Here is a 15,864-nt window from a genome sequence, read left to right on the forward strand (position 1 = left end):
GCTCTCACCCAGTCTGGGGGCTTTTAATCCCATCTCTGTGCTACTGAGTTCCAAGTGGGCTTCTCTACCTCAGGCCCCTCCTTAACCTCTGCACATAGCTGTCCAACTATGGTATCCCCACTTGGGTGGTGAGAGCCATCTCAAACTCAATATTTCCAGAATGAAACTCTTTTCTGACTCTCACCCTCCAAACCCAAACCCTCCCACCTCTCACTGTCTTCACTCTCTCAGTAAATGGCAACTCCACCCTTCCAGTTGCCCAAGACAGAAACCTTAGAGCATGACTGACACGTGGCTCTCACACCACACAGCCAAACCATCAGCAGACCCCACCAGCCTCACCTTCAAATATATCTAGAAACCAACCTCTTCTCAGCACCCACCCTTGTCACTGCCAGGACCTCTGACCTGGATGACTTTGGGAGTCTCCTATTTGGGCTCCCTGATTCAGCCCAGGTGTGACCTTGGGCAAGCTACTGAACCTCTCTCTAAGCCTCAGTCTCCCCATGTGTAAATGAAGACAACACACACTGTAGATTTGTTGAAGGATTAAATGAGTTAGTGCCAATGGAAGCATTTAGCAGATGTTTGGCACATAGTAAACAGTAAATTTCACTGTGATTGTTTTTACTCTGATCATTAATATTAACAGCTTTTGTGCACCTGGGCCTGAAAAGCTAAACTTACACAGAATGAGCATTAAACATCATTTTTAACTGTATTTTATTTAGCATGAGTAAATCTCAGTTTTATGTCTTCATTTGACACCACATTTTTTGTCACTGCAATATATTTCCAGTTCAATACTCAAATAAATAATTCCTGCAGCTTACAAAATTCATAGAATAGTTATCTTATTTGTGGAGGTTTGCAGTGCCACTGGGAGAGTGTTTTGTCGCTTGTCTGCATTTCTGTTTCAATGTAAGTCCCAAAGGGAGGCCCCACTGGGCTCTACCGGACTCCCAACGGCGAGCCTGGGCAGCTGAGCCACCTTAGCCACGCCTGGCCCGCACCCTGAATCTGGGCTTCTATGCTCTCTGAAACCAAGATCTGCTGATGTAAGAAAACCAGACACCCAGCCTGGAAAGGCCAGCTGTGCCTCTGGTGCAGCCCAGCCAATTACACACGGACCAGGGTCCTGAGCCCGAAGCTCTTCGGGGCATCAGTTGATTCGTGTGCTTTCCCATCCTGGAGAAGTGGAGCCATCGGTTCACCATATGGTTGCTCACTGTAGCTGGCACTTGCTCTGGAGTGTTCATAAGCACAGAGGGCCTCCCAGGGCCTTCCTCCTCCGGGTCCTCTAACTGCTCCCTGGGCTTCGTACTTCACACTTGGGAACGTGTTGTTTTCTGTAAGAGATGTGAGGCCACCAGGCCATGCTCAGTGTCCTTCTGGGAGGGGCCCCACTTCTTGTATTTGGACATGAGTGCTCTTTCCCATGACTCCCCATGCTGTCTGTCATTCAGCAAGCCCCCTGTACGGGTTTCCCAGGGCTGCCGAAACAAAGGGCCACAAACTAGGCAGCTTGAGGCAACAGCAACTTATTTTCCCACAGTTCTGGGGACCAGAGGCCAAAATCAAGGTGTCAGCAGGGTCAGTTGCTTCTGAAGGATCCGAGGGAGATTCTGTTCCTTCCTCTCTCCCAGCTTCTGGTGTTGCTGGGAATCTGTGGCCTTCCTATGGGTGCATCGCCTCAGTCTGTGTTGTCACATGGCATCCTCCTTATTTCTCTGTCTTCACTTGGCTGTCTTCTTATAAAAGCGGTCTTATTGGTCACCTTTGTCCAGTGTGACCCCCATCTTAGCTAATCCCATCTGCAATGACCTGGCTTCCAAATAGCGTCACATTCCAAGATACTAGGACTTAGGACTTCAACTTGTCTTCTTTGGGGGACACAATTCATCCCATAACAGCCCTTATGGAAAGCTTTCCCAAAGAACACTTCAACTATTACTCATCTAATTCTCACTTAACACTTGAGAAATTTTCCTTAGAACCTGTTGGGTTTTTTTGTTGTTTTTTACTTTCCTAATATTTTTCTTGTATAGCCAGTTTTTAGTCACCTGTACCTTGAAAAATGAAAAATAGCACAGCCGATCTACACAGCGATCATGTTAGGAAACCCAGCTATGCAAAGGCACTGATATGTTTTATCAGATGAAATTCAGTCGTTTCATTTTTACATGTTGAGCGGCTGCCTTTTTAATGGATTCTAATGAAATCTGGCGAGTTGAAATTAGAGAGACACTGTCTCCTGGGAAATGGTTTAGAATTTTTATGGCTGCGGTAACCGAGCCTGGAGCCCTCACTAAATCAATAGCTTGCTGGGTCTCGCTGAGTTGAAAATGGCCTGTGCACGCAGGGAACCCAACACCGCGATTTTCATGCGAGCTAACCTGGCTTTTCCCCAAACCAGATTTTTCTTTACTCGTCCAAAAAAGAGGGCAAATTTTTAATCTATAAGTTGTCATGTATATAAGATTTGGGCGAGATATTTCACCCTGGTTTTCCTGACTCACGCTAGCAAGCCCTAACCACCGCGGTAGTAGTTAGGTGACTATCCTGCCTCTGCCTCTCTCGGAAAGACTGCAGCTCCGCCCCGTGTGTAGATGGCACAGACGGCCTCGTAAATTCAAAATACAGATGCCTGCCAGTCTGAAAAATAACCCAAGGAAAGTTACAGAAACTTTGGGATATTAATGAAGGAAACTTCATTTTCAGAGCCAAACACCCCACAGTACGGCCCATCCAAAATGAATTTGAAATGGATTTTCCGAGGCAATACTTGATCACTCATAATTCGCATGCACTTGTGTGAGAAGATGTACTAAAGTAGCACTTCCAGAGTAAGCTTCTAGGAAAGAGAGCCATTGCTTTGTACGTTTTCCAGAAACACAGTTATCTTGCTGTGAAAAATAACATGTATTTAGCAATTACTAGTTGGAGTTATTTTATTCTGGTATAGCATAAAAGTAATTTTCTTTTCTCCTGTTGCTAATTTAACTCATTTAGGTGAATCCAAATCTCCCTTGAGTTTATCGTTAGTTCTCAAATTCTAGCAGTTATGAAAGATCTAATCAGTAACAAAGAGGCAGCCTGGTTGGGGGGACAGGAAGGACGAGAGTCCTTTGAGCCAGACATTTTCTTAAATTGCTGAACATTGAAGTTGAGGCAACTCTGCCTTCTTGAAAGCTCCAAGGACCATGTTCCTCTCAAGGCAGCTCCTCATTGTCCCAATAAAACTCTAAGAAACAAAAATTTAAGCTGTCATTACAATGGATCCAAGGCCATGTCAGGAGCCCTGGGGGCAGACATATGTGTAATGACCTGTTCCCAATGGCCTTAAACCCGCTTGGACTGTGTGGCAGTGAAAGCTGAAACGAGGCGAGTGGCCAAGTCATCCAACTCTTCACCCAGACAGCAAGGCCCAGAGGGTTCTGGGTAAAGAAACTTCCAAGGCACCCGGCCTGTGCCCTGCTTCCCCGTGTGTGACGTGCTCTGCTCCTGTCCCGGGTCTGACACTACCTTCAGCGGTATGGGTGGGAACGAGCCAAGGAGGCGTGTGTCCAGAGGAAAGCTCTTCATAATAGGGGCTGGGGGATACTGGGCAGTACTACAGCAGGCCAGGGCTGGGCAAACAACACGTCTGTCCCCTGTCCCGGCTAGGCTGTCCCCACTGGCTACTGCTGCTGAGACGATGCCTAGGAGCTGCGCACGTGGATGGAGCTCCACCATGTTCTGGGGGGTCCTGCCTTTTTTTTAATTTTTTTTTTTTTAATTCTTGTCTTTACAACAAGAATGTAGCTCATAGACTACAGAGGAAGGCAACAACGTAAAGCTTTATACGGAAAACCCCCTTGCCTTTCAGATCTGGTGCTCATAAAACAGATCAGTTTGGGGGCCCAGCAGCTCTCGTGGTTTTCTCAGCTGCCCTTCGCAGATTTTCACGTGACTTTACAGCTTTTTCGGGGGGCAAATCAGAGCATCCCGCTGGCCCTCCTGTTTGAGCTCATTCACCCTCCTGAAAATCAAATTGTGTTTATTTTTAGCAACCCTCTCTCATCATTGCTCCATTAACCTGTCGAAGGACTTTCATGCTCTAAGTCCACTCGCCCAGGTGATTTGACTTCAAGCTGTCCCTTGGAAAAGTTGTGGGGAGGATGTCTCCAGTCAAATAAATTTAGAAAATGCCACATAGGAGGCTTTTCTGGGACAGTCACGATGCACATCAGCAGTGCTGAGAAGTCCTTTAGTGACCAGCTTTTCTCAAGACCTTCCTGGCCTTCGTGTCCTCCACGCAAGACAACCGGCAAGTACAGTGTTCCAAGAGGCAGCGGCTGGGAAACTGCCCGACACCCTGCGGGCCTGCCGGGGACCCCACGCTGCCCCCCAGGATTGTGCTTCGGGCTTCAGGAGCCCAGAGGCAAGACCCCCACTGATTCCTGGAAGGCGTCTCGCCTCAGCCCCTCCCGCGCAGCCTGACAGGTCTTCTCGGAGCCTGATTCCCAGACGGTATTTGTCTTGGACTCGCATCTCTCTAGCAAATGCTCCCACAAGCACACACGTGTCTGCAGGAAAAGGGGAGCCCACGGGTGAGGCCGGGCCCCACCACGGCCAGTGGAACCCGACACGCACTGCTGCTCCTGGGAGGCCACGGCTGGGCGAGTTCCTTCCAGAGCATCACAGATGAGTTTTCTGTGGTTTCCAACACGATTCATTCATTCGAAGTTGTTTTTCCATCGAAGGCTCCACAGTGAAAAGTGCTGGGAAGCTGAATTATGACCCAACGCCAGTGCAGCTGCTGGTGCCTCCAGGGGAAGGGGGGATGGTGTCTCGGAGTTGGGGGCTCATTAACACTCACTTCTAAAATTAGCAAATCCTTTTAGCACACATTTAAAAATAGCAACCTAATGGTTTCTAAAATTAGCAGTCATTGCTCTCCATAAATATTTAGACCTCCACTAAACTCCTGGTCAGCTGCCCTAGACTAACGAGGTCAAGCAGGCTTAGCTTTTGTACTACATTCTTTAGGATCCGTATACTTAATGGAGGTTGACCTTGACAAGCAAGGGCTGTGAGAAGCCTCAGAATGTCCTGGACCAGGGACAGCCCGTGTGGCCATCACCCAGAAGACAACCTCAGGTGGGTCTGGAAGGGTCTCAGAGGCCATTTGGAGAAGTCTGCAGCCTCCAGGCTATCTGGAGGAACCAACCATCCTGATTTGCCTAGGACTGTCCCAATTTCAATGCCAAAAGTTCCCTGTCCTGGGAAACCTCTCAGTCCCCAGCAAACCAGAATAGTTGGTCACCCTTGCCACCAAACCACTGCAGTAGAACCGAGGCCCAGTTCTGAGGTGTTTTCAGGGAAGAGGAAACATTGGTGATACCTGAGACCCCACCCCGATCTAACCCTACCTTCAGGCCTATTGAGTTGAGAAAGACAGTGTCTGAAGGCAGAAATAAACCATGGAAAGTACTAGCCAGGCCAGGCCTAGAATTTCCATCCCCTGACGCCAGATTTGCCGCGTGTGAAACAATGGGTTATTGTGGGGAATGAGCTGGGCAGCCCATGCCCATGCTGGTGCAGCACCTGGCATAGCTCAGGCCCAGTAAATGGGCACCTTGGGTGTCATCTCTGCTTGGCGCTGGTACATCAGGTAGGTCAGGGCAGCTGCTCTGGCCCCGCACATCAGAGCGGCCTCCTCCGGGGGTCCCACCTTCTCCCAGGCTGCGGCCGCAGGACAGCAGAAACTTGGGGTGTCCCCTGTCCCAAGCCCAGTCCCTGCACAGAGTGTGCTGGCTGGGCGGAGGGAGAAGATTTCCTAAAGAAAGCAGCATTGTGACAAGCAGCACGCGGCCAATCAGCAGAACATTTGTGAGAAAACTGGGTCCTGAACAAATCGTTTAAAATGTCAGCGAAAACCTCCACTCCGTCTCCCCACTGCGTGTCCTGTCGGCACCGCGTGGTTTTGTTGTTACCTAGTTCTGTTCGTTCACCAGGACAGAGCCAAGGACTGCCTCCCACAATGCTAAGGCATTTAAGCCCTCTCTATATTTTTAAATCCATCTTTTTAAAAAAGATGATGGCTCCCAGTGGAAGTATCCCATGTTTGTTATAACCAAATCCTTCACAGCAATTTAGGGGATTTCTTCACAATGGGCCCAGAATTAAAGACAAGAAGACTGTGGGACTCCAAGGACAGCTGGCAGGGAGCAGCTGCCTTGCCTGGGAGGTGCCCTGCCAGCCCGCGCTGCCCCCTGCAGGAGGGTGTGTGCTCTGAGGAGGGGTCGGTTCTGCCTACTGACTGCTTCACCGGTGTTGGACGCCAAAGTGCCTTCCTCAGCACAGCAGCTTTTCTCCCTTCAGCAGACACTTCGGGGCCATGAAGTCTGCCTCCCTCGTTTTAAAAAGGGGGAAGCTGAGCCCAGAGAGGGGTCCCAAGCCACCGAGGGAGAGAGGGCGGCACCGTGCCCAGGCAGAAGACAAGAGCTAGTGGTGTCCACTTGGGTATTTCTGATCTCCTTCCCTCCCTGCCTCCCGCCCTCCCTCCCAAGATTTCTCGAGGATCCCCTATGTGCCTGGCACTACAGAGGTGCAGATCCTTGCCCCCGAGAGTGTTCTGGATCTTGCCGAGATTTGAATGATTTTAAACCTCTGAAATGGCTCTGACAGCCAGGTAGCAGCTTGTTTTGTAACAAGCGCACCCTCTGCAGGGTGGTGTGATGGGAGGTGCCCCGCCGGGTGGGAGGGTCCCTGGTTTGTGGTCCTGGCTGCAGCACCTAAGGAGCTGGTGACCTTGGTAATTCCTGCCCCTGGCGCCAGTGGACAGTCTCTAAGATCACATCCAGCGCTGGGAGTCTGGAAGGCACCATCTGACCTATGGATGCTGAACTCCTCCCTACCTGAGCACACAGGGGTCAGAAGCAGTACATACATTAACACTGTCAGTGCATTTGTTGATTTAACAACTGAAGTGATTACTGATGGAACAGAACAAAATGAGATCCCAATGCAGCAGAAGTGTTTGAGGGTGGACACGAGGTAGGACTTTCCACGTGTGATTGGTAAGTGCTGAGAGCTCAGAAATGGGGCTCCGGTGGGCCCTTCCCTGGGGTCCTTGAGAGGCTCAGGCCAGCCGGACTCCCACGGTCATCCCTTCCAGGGAAAGTGTCATAGAGGAGCAGCTTATTCATCCACCTAGTGAAGTCTCAGAAACTAGTCTTTAAAATGTTCATTGTCACACCGACCGCCTACGGAAAACTCGGCTCCGGTGGCAGAAATAAAGGCACCGAGATAACGTTTAACCCGTTTCCTCTCTCTCCCTGCTGCCCCCGGCTTCCTTAGGACTCCTGCGGGCGCCTGAGCGAGCGCAGCGGCCACCCGGCGGGGCGATGGCCAGCACGGCCGTGCAGCTGCTGGGCTTCCTGCTCAGCTTCCTGGGCATGGTGGGCACGCTCATCACCACCATCCTGCCGCACTGGCGCAGGACGGCGCACGTGGGCACCAACATCCTGACGGCCGTGTCCTACCTGAAGGGGCTGTGGATGGAGTGCGTGTGGCACAGCACGGGCATCTACCAGTGCCAGGTGTACCGCTCGCTGCTGGCGCTGCCCCAGGACCTGCAGGCGGCGCGCGCGCTCATGGTCATCTCCTGCCTGCTGTCGGGCGCGGCCTGTGCCTGCGCCGTCATCGGCATGAAGTGCACGCGCTGCGCCAAGGGCACGCCGGCCAAGGCCACGTTCGCCGTGCTGGGCGGGGTGCTCTTCCTCCTGGGCGGCCTGCTCTGCATGGTGGCCGTGTCCTGGACCACCAACGACGTGGTGCAGAACTTCTACAACCCGCTGCTGCCCAGCAGCATGAAGTTCGAGATCGGGCAGGCCCTGTACCTCGGCTTCATCTCCTCCTCCCTGTCGCTCATCGGCGGCACCCTGCTCTGCCTGTCCTGCCAGGACGAGGCGCCCTCCAGGCCCTACCAGGCCCAGCCCAGGGCCGCCACTGCCACCGCGGCCACCGCGCCCTCCTACCGGCCGCCCGCCGCCTTCAAGGACAACCGGGCCCCGTCTGTCACCTCGGCCTCTTACAGCGGGTACAGGCTAAACGACTATGTGTGAGTCCCCGGGGCCCGTCCCTCCCTGAGGGACAGAGTTTACCTCTGGGCTGCTTTTGTGCCCAAAGGAAGAATGTGAACATGAGGAGATGGGCTTAGAACACGGAATGAGGGGGCAATAAGAGGAGAAAAGCTCTATATACCAAAGACTAAAAAGAATCGTTTCTGTTTTTGTATTTATTATATGTATTTATGTGGGTGGTTTAAAAACAGCTGAGTTAAAAGTGACTTGGGAGTTTGGTCAGTGGGACTTGTTTGCAGCACAGGAATAAACCTCTCGGACGAGCTTGGTTATGAAACGGATGTATTCGTTTCTGCGTCCCGACTGTGACTCTGCCCGCTCAGGTGCCGGGAGCTGGAGCACAGCCGGGGCTCCGCACCGCAGAGTGCGGGAGTCACTCGGGGAGGGCCAGGGCCACGTGCGGCAGGAAAATCAGAGGCGGCCCGGGCTGGTCTTCATCCAAAAGATGCTCGAGCCGCACCACCGAAAACAGGTGCCATATCCTGGCTTAGACCCAGAGGCAGGGCAGGAAGCGCAGGGCTTCCTTGGGATAAAGATAATTGTCATAAATCCCAAAGTAAAGACAGGCCTCCTTTTCCACCGCTGAGCAGTAGGCCCCCGCTAGCTTGGGAGGAAGTCAGAAGGAAAAAAAGACAAAGCGAAACGTGCCCGGTAGCTTGGCTCTCCGGGCATTGGCAAGGAGCCCGGTTAGGAGTGCTGCTCACTCCCCAGGGTCCCAACAGGATGTTACTGGCTTCTTTTCTGGGGACAGAAGCAGCCATCGGAGCAGGTACAAGAGTCTGTGGAAGTTCTGTTAATGGAAAGACTGCCGGGAGGGTCAGGTGAGGCCTGACAGCTTTAAGAACCCCGGCGGCGCCGTCTGGCTGTGATCTAACTCACACGGTCAGAGAGCTGTAATGGTCACACACACATACACCCAGACGTGCGCACGTGTGCACATGCTCGCACACACAGGTACACACACATGCACACACCCATGATGTGCCCTGATGGTGCCCTGCTCATGCCTCTTTCCCAAACTTGAAGCTCTGAATGTGGAAGAAAATACCCTGCTCTGTGGAAGGGCTGAGTCTGCGACCCACACACAGAGCGGCTGTTACATGAAACCTCCCCATTCTCAACACTAGAAAGTGGGGTTTAAGGAACAGTCCTACACATATTTCTTTTTATGTCTTGCTGATCTCTAGACCCCAGGCAACAGGTGCCACCTCTGTTTGGGAGGAGGGGGTGCTGTGCATTTTAGCTTTTATCTGACCACACAGAAGGCACCACGGCTGGCATCTGCTACCCCAGTTAGGCTGGGAATTTAGATCAGAAAGATCACCATTTATTTATGATGAAACAAGCAATCTGAACCTATTGTTTAAATTATAAAAATAAATCTGGATTTTAAAAAAGAAATAAAATCTTCTAAATACTGAATGATATTCTGTCAGCTCTACCTCAGTGGTCACTATTTAGAATGTTTAGTGAAATTCTTCTTCTTAATAGACCTATTACAAATTAAAGGGGAAAAAAATGAAATAGCCTTTTTCAAACTCTTTCTCTGAATTCTATCACTACTAAAATAAAATATGTCCCTTTTTCCTACTCAGGTGAAAGACAAATAACAATAATGATTAGAGTTTACTGAGCACTTACTATGTGCCAGACATCCTTCTCTTTACTAGTTTGGTTCAAGGAGATACATGAGAACCCAAAGATATAAATACTATTCTTAACCCCATTTTACAAAGGAGAAAATTTAGCCCTGGCCCGTTTTGCTCAGTGGTGAGAGAGTCGGCCCGTGGACCAAAGGGTCTCGGGTTCGGTTCCCAATCAAGGGCACGTACCTGGGTTGCAGGTTCGATCCTCAAGCAGGAGGCAACCAGTCGATGTATCTCTCTCATATCAATGTTTCTCTCTCTCTCTCTCCCTCTCCTTCCTCCTTTCCACTCTCTCTAAAAAAATCAATGGAAAAATAAATAAATAAGTAAAAATAAAAATAAAAAACAAGGGAGGAAATTTAAAGCACATAGAGATTATTTGCCCAGGGTCACAGCTAGTGTGTAAAAGAGCCAGGATTCAAACCCAGACAGGTAAGCAGGGGGCAAGTACATTAGCTGAAGCAGAGCAATGCCCTACAGCCTAATTACTTTTATGTTGACTATTTCCAAATGATTAAGTGGATTATTTATAACCCTATTTGGTTCTTTCCAGAACCATCACTCCACAGAGCTACTGTTAGCCGGGTCCTGGTTGGATTGGATGAAACATATCAGACCCAAGAGTTTGAGTTTGAATCCCGATAGAAAGCAGGAGGTGACATGCAGGAAGTGACAGGCAGCTCTGTCCCACAGCTGGCCAGCCAAACAGGGAATAGATCCCAAGAAGACCTCAATTGCCTCCCTCAAGTACCAGGGTGTAAAAACGTGGTTCCCAGTTTCCTCTTGCTGTTTGGCTTGTGTTCAGTCCCAAGACAAGAACCTCATATCCTTCCAGGCCCTCTCTTGCCACATTACCACCCAGGCCATCGAGTGGATGCCTGTTGCGGCCCAAATCTTTAGTCTGAGCCAACGTTGTTTTGACAATAGCATGGGCTGCTTTTTGAGGTGTAACACACAGCCCCAGATTTCAGGATCAAAAGAATAAATGAGTCAGACTCTGATGTTTTCCAGGAAAACATTGTTATGGAATCAATTACAACATGATCCTCATGGGACAAAAAATGCTGTATTTCTTTGCTGCCCTTAAATCCGGTTTGGCTCTGACCTTTAGGGGTCTAAAGCCATATTTTCTTTTTCGCTCTGCCTGCTCTTAGAAGGTCTCATGGCTCCTGGACTTGGGAAAGGGGTGAAGCCCAGGGTTTAATTCTTGGGGGCATCCTGGTTACCCACTGACTGCCAGGTGCCAGCGCCGTCACAGCCCAGGGCCTCCCAATGCTCCTAGCACACCACAGTGCACCCATCCCCACAGTCACCTGTGCCCCCCTAGCTCTCCCCCCTCCCCCCCCCCCCCCCCCCCCCCCCCCCCCGGCCCTGTGTGTGAGTAGGCACTGAAATCCTCCACCTTCGTCCCAGGCCCAGCCTCTGGGAAGCCACTTCCTGAGGCGAAGTCACTCTCGTCCTATACTCAAAGCTCCTGAATGGTCCCTCTCTTAGACAACATGTCCTAATTGCTCTCATCTGAAATCAAAGGCTTCTGAAACCTCCCAGAGAATCCTGCTTTCATGTCAGCTGCTCTAGTCCTAGATGGAAATAATTTGAAAGCTATAGCACATTCACAATTTGCATATTAATAGCCCATTACTTGCTAGTAATAAGCCTAAAATGGAGCCAGGATTTTCACCCGAAATGGCCAGCCCCAAGGCCCCATGCTTGGCCACAATGCATCCCGCTTCTCCTGGCCGCCAAGCCTCTTTGCTCTCTCACTGCCAGGCAGAGGGAACAGCACGGATGGTGACAATCTGGGCAAGAGATGGAGCCTGGACCAGGCAGCTGCTGCGGGGGGAGAGGGGATCGGATGTGTCTGAAGGCAGGGCTGGCAGGGTTCACTGGTGGCTCGATGTGGGCGTGAAAAAAGAGGCTGAGCGGGTGATGCTGAGATTTGGGGCTGGATCGACTGGGGGAGTGGGGTCGTCGTCCCCTGAAATGCAGAAGACCGGGCAAAGGGCAGGCTCTGACGTGCTGAGGCCAGTTGCTTTATGTGGTTCCTCTGAGCTGCCCCAAGTGAAGACGTCGTGTGGGTCTTTAGACGTATAAGCTGGAGTGCAGGGAGAGATCGATCCGGGAGCCATCAGCCCAGGAATGTTATTTAAGCCATGAGCCAGAAAAGATCACATCGGAAGTGAATATAGCTGAGGAACCCGAGGGGCTGACGCTGGGTCTGGGGCTGGGAGCGTTTCTCATTTAGGGGCTGGGGGTGTGCAGTGAAGCAGCCAGGTGAGGAGAGCCCAGTCACCAGTACCAAAAGGAAGGCCGTTCTGGAAGCCAGGGAGAAGGGACCGATCAGCAGCATTAAATTACTTCCTTCAAGCTTCACAGTGACTGGGGGGCCGGGGGGGGGGGGGGGGGGGGCGGGGCGGGCACGACAATTGTCTTCATTTCACAGATGAGCAAACTAGGCCTAGAAAACTGAAGGAACTTTCTGAAGACTGCTGAACGGAAGAGTCAGCTGCCTAGTGTGGAGAACATAACGCTGAGATTAGGAAATTCTTGCTTCCAGTTCATAAGGGCACAGTAGCCATTAAGAAGCATATGCATGTTCCCCCTCTTTCTGCCCAAGCACTAGGCACCCCTGCCATGGGTTCCTCCCTGGGTGACAGGGCAGGGGCTTCCGCCAGTTCTCACCCCGGGAGCCAGCCTCGCTTGTGGACTCCACCTCAGATTAACACATACAAAGCAAAAAGATAAATACGTAAGATTTCAAAAGGAAGCCACCTATACTGAAATATGTTATCGAAATATTTAAAGAGTATGACAGTAATGCCTGTGCTCCTTTATTAATACCCTCAATGACAATATCCACAGGGGGTCTAATAAACACAGCAATTTCAAAGCAGTAATGAGCATTAAGTGATAGTTTAAGAAATTTGCAACAACTGTAATTTGATGTGAAAGTATTTGTGATTTCCAATAGTGACAAAGTCACAAGGGCTAAAATATCCCATCCCTAAAAAGTAAAGCAACTTGCTCAGGTGAGCTGAAATACACTTAAACCCCTTCACTTCAATGGAGTATACAGAAGTCATAAAGTTGTACACCTGAAATTTGTATAATGTCATTAACCAATGTTACCCCAATAAAGTTAATTTTAAAAACGCCTTCACTTGAGAAAACATTCACTTGAGAAAACATTCCTGCAACCGAAAATGCAAATTTCGTTTTGCAAGTAAGTGATAATTCCCTTCAATAAACCCCAAGGGCTGCCTGGGAACCCCAGAGGGTGTTATGTGTGTGTGCTGGGGGGGGGGGGGGGGTGGAGCTAGCACCATTCCTGAAGACAGAAGAAACCTGGGTCCATCATTACTTCTCAGAGTGCCCCTTCCCCTATTTGTCCAATGAACACAATGATAAACCTGGAAGGTCTGTTATTTGCATGGGCACAGTAAGGGTCACCTGGGTGCCCTGGGATAAACGAATCACAAGTTCCCCAAGGCACCTCCTCCTGGTGGCCAGGAGAACCACCAGGCATCAGATCCCCCAGTCATGGTGTCAGGCCAGGTACCACTGGCTGTCATTGCAGAGTCCACAGATGGGGGCGGAGAGAGAAAGGAGGTTGAGTGCCCGAGGGGACTTGCTAAACCAAGGCCAAGAGCAAGGGCAAACCGGTTGCACATTTCTTCAGCAGGAAACATCAGTTTTAGACAAATGTGATTAGAATGAGCAGGGCTCTGTGGATTAACTGTCATTGTAGAGAGAGAGAGAAGCAAGCAGAGGCGGCCCTGGGGGATGGCAAGTGAGGAAAACGGCTTTAACTAAGACTTCTGGGATTTAATGAAAATAAAAGGATAAAATAAAAAGAGCTGCCCACATTTCCTATGGTATCCTCACCTGTTTCTCACCTAAGAAGAGATGTGTGTATGTGTGCATGTGTGTGTGTGTGTGTCTGTCTGTGAGAGAAAGAGAGAGATTGACATATGAGGTCCTATGTATTTGAAGCCATATCTTGAATCAAAAAGCACAAAGCCAATTACTGGGCAACGATCCAAAGGAAAACACAGAAATTTCATTCTAGTAAATTATTTTAAAATACTACCGACTGGCTCTTGCAGGTGTATGTGGCAGGGGAAAGGAATTAGCAAACAGCCCATTTCCTGCCCAGGGAAAGGCCAGTGGAGGTCGCCCCATAAATCCCGGGGGGGGGGGGGGGGGAGCCCCAGAGGCAAATCAGTGTCCTCCTCACACCTCTTGTTCTGTAGCTTTGCCCTAGGAAAGCCCAGCACAGTACACACTTTCATTCCCTTCTCCTGAGGGCCTGTCGATTTAAAAGCTCTCCACCCTGCCAGCCCCACTGGGTAAATGATTGATGGGCTGGAGCTTTCCATCCCACCAGGCAGCCTACCAGCTCCTGCACGGAGCATCAGCTGCTGCCTCCAGCTCTGGGGAGGTCTGAGCTTTTTTCAGTCATCCCAGGCATTTTTCCAAAATAAAACATTTGCATACATTTCCTATCCTGCATAATAAATAGCAAGAAGGCAGGATTTAAGGACAGGAAAAACAACAGAGTTTTGGTCTAGTGGCTTCAAGAGGTGTCTGGGGAAGCTGGTGCCTACCTTGGGTAGGAGGAGCTCACCTGTGATCTCGATGGACACAGACTAGAGGCAGCAGGGGGTTGGCCCCAGGACAGTGAAGAGGTGGCAGGAATGGGGAGCTCAGTGCCACACCTGGGAGGACCTGACTCCCAGCCCTCTCTTCAGATGACCCTCTCAGAGGGAGGCGTAGCCTCTTTTCCATCCATAAACTCTTCTGCTATGATATTCAATGCTTGAATTTCTCCATAATGCCCAGGCATGAGAATAAAACATGCTTTGTTTTTCTAAAATCAAATCTGGTGTTGACTGAAATCACAATGAGATACCACCACATGTCCACTAGAATGGCTAAAATTTAAAAGACTGACAATATCAAGTGTTGACAAGGAGGTAAAGCAGCTGCAACTTATATTTCTAGGAAGAAGGGTATAAATTGGCGTCATTACATTGGTAACTGGGAGGGGGTACTTAGGGTATTCCTGGGTGCTGGTAATGTTCCCTCTCTTGGCTTGGGTGGTAGTTACACAGCTGTATTCATTATATAATCATTTATCCTGGTAGACACTTATAATTGGGATATTTTGGTTTTTGTTTTCTTTACAACTCATCCTTTACAATGTGTCTCTCTTCCCCACTAGATTGTGAACCTTCCTGTCCTAGTCACTTTTTTATTCCCATGGCCTTGCACTCAGCAGTTCCTCAACAAGTAACTTGTGATTGAGCGAATGGCCTTGTGGTTTACAAAAGAATACCACCATTGAATCCCTTTGGATATGCAACTCTTCATTTTTTTATATATAACTTAGTTTATTTTTAAAATCTATGTGCACAGAAGTTCCCAGGGCCATTATGCTAAGCCAAATAAGCCAGTCAGAGAAAGACAAGTATCACATGATCTCACTCACATGTGGAATCTAATGAACAAAATAAACTGATGAACAAAATAGATCCACAGACATAGAAGCATCCAACAGACTTACCAATCTCATAGGGAAGGTGGGGGGTGGGGGTGATTTGAAGAGATTAACCAAAAAACTATACTCGTATATACATAACCCATGGACACAGACAATAGTGCGTGAAGGCCTGGGGAGGGGGGAGAGGCGGGGGCAGGGTGAAAGGGGTCAATGGGGGAAAACAAGCAGACATCTGTAATACTTTCAACAATAAAGATAAATTTAAAAAATAAAAAAATGCTTTCAGGTAAATGTAATCATTTATAATATAATCAGATAAACTTAATGCAAGGTAAAAATTCTCATACTGGATTTTTAAAAATCTAACTTTATGCTGATATATTAAAATAAAGTGACTTAGAAAAGCCAAAAGTAAAATTATAAGCAAAATTATAGGTAAATGATATGTAAAATGATGGGCACATGATGGGTAAAATGATGGTAAATAAAAAGAAAGCGAGGGAAGATGTATAAGATTAATATTAGAGAAATTTGAGTTCAGTGAAAACTCATTAAGTTATATACAAGGGTCATCACAAATTTTATA

The 15,864-nt window shown here is 49.3% G+C and overlaps 2 protein-coding genes across 3 annotated transcripts in view; one reads left to right on the plus strand and one right to left on the minus strand.

Annotated features, from left to right (window-relative positions):
* Positions 1 to 8,403, plus strand: part of CLDN14 (claudin 14) — a 53,792-nt gene extending 45,389 nt beyond the window's left edge. Inside the window, exon 3 of one of the 2 annotated variants that reach the window (XM_081138637.1) lies at positions 7,345 to 8,403. In XM_081138637.1, the coding sequence (XP_080994763.1) occupies positions 7,392 to 8,111 (720 nt within the window). In that variant the 5' untranslated portion in view covers positions 7,345 to 7,391 and the 3' untranslated portion in view covers positions 8,112 to 8,403. The remainder of the gene's footprint in view (positions 1 to 7,344) is intronic. The other variant, XM_081138636.1, reaches the window with a different exon arrangement.
* The window catches only part of CHAF1B (chromatin assembly factor 1 subunit B), a 371,302-nt gene that overhangs the window by 325,841 nt on the left and 29,597 nt on the right, over positions 1 to 15,864 (minus strand). The window lies entirely within an intron of this gene.

The sequence above is a fragment of the Miniopterus schreibersii genome (genome assembly GCF_964146895.1).
Source record: "Miniopterus schreibersii genome assembly, chromosome: 5".
In the NCBI taxonomy this organism is placed as follows: Eukaryota; Metazoa; Chordata; class Mammalia; order Chiroptera; family Miniopteridae; genus Miniopterus; species Miniopterus schreibersii.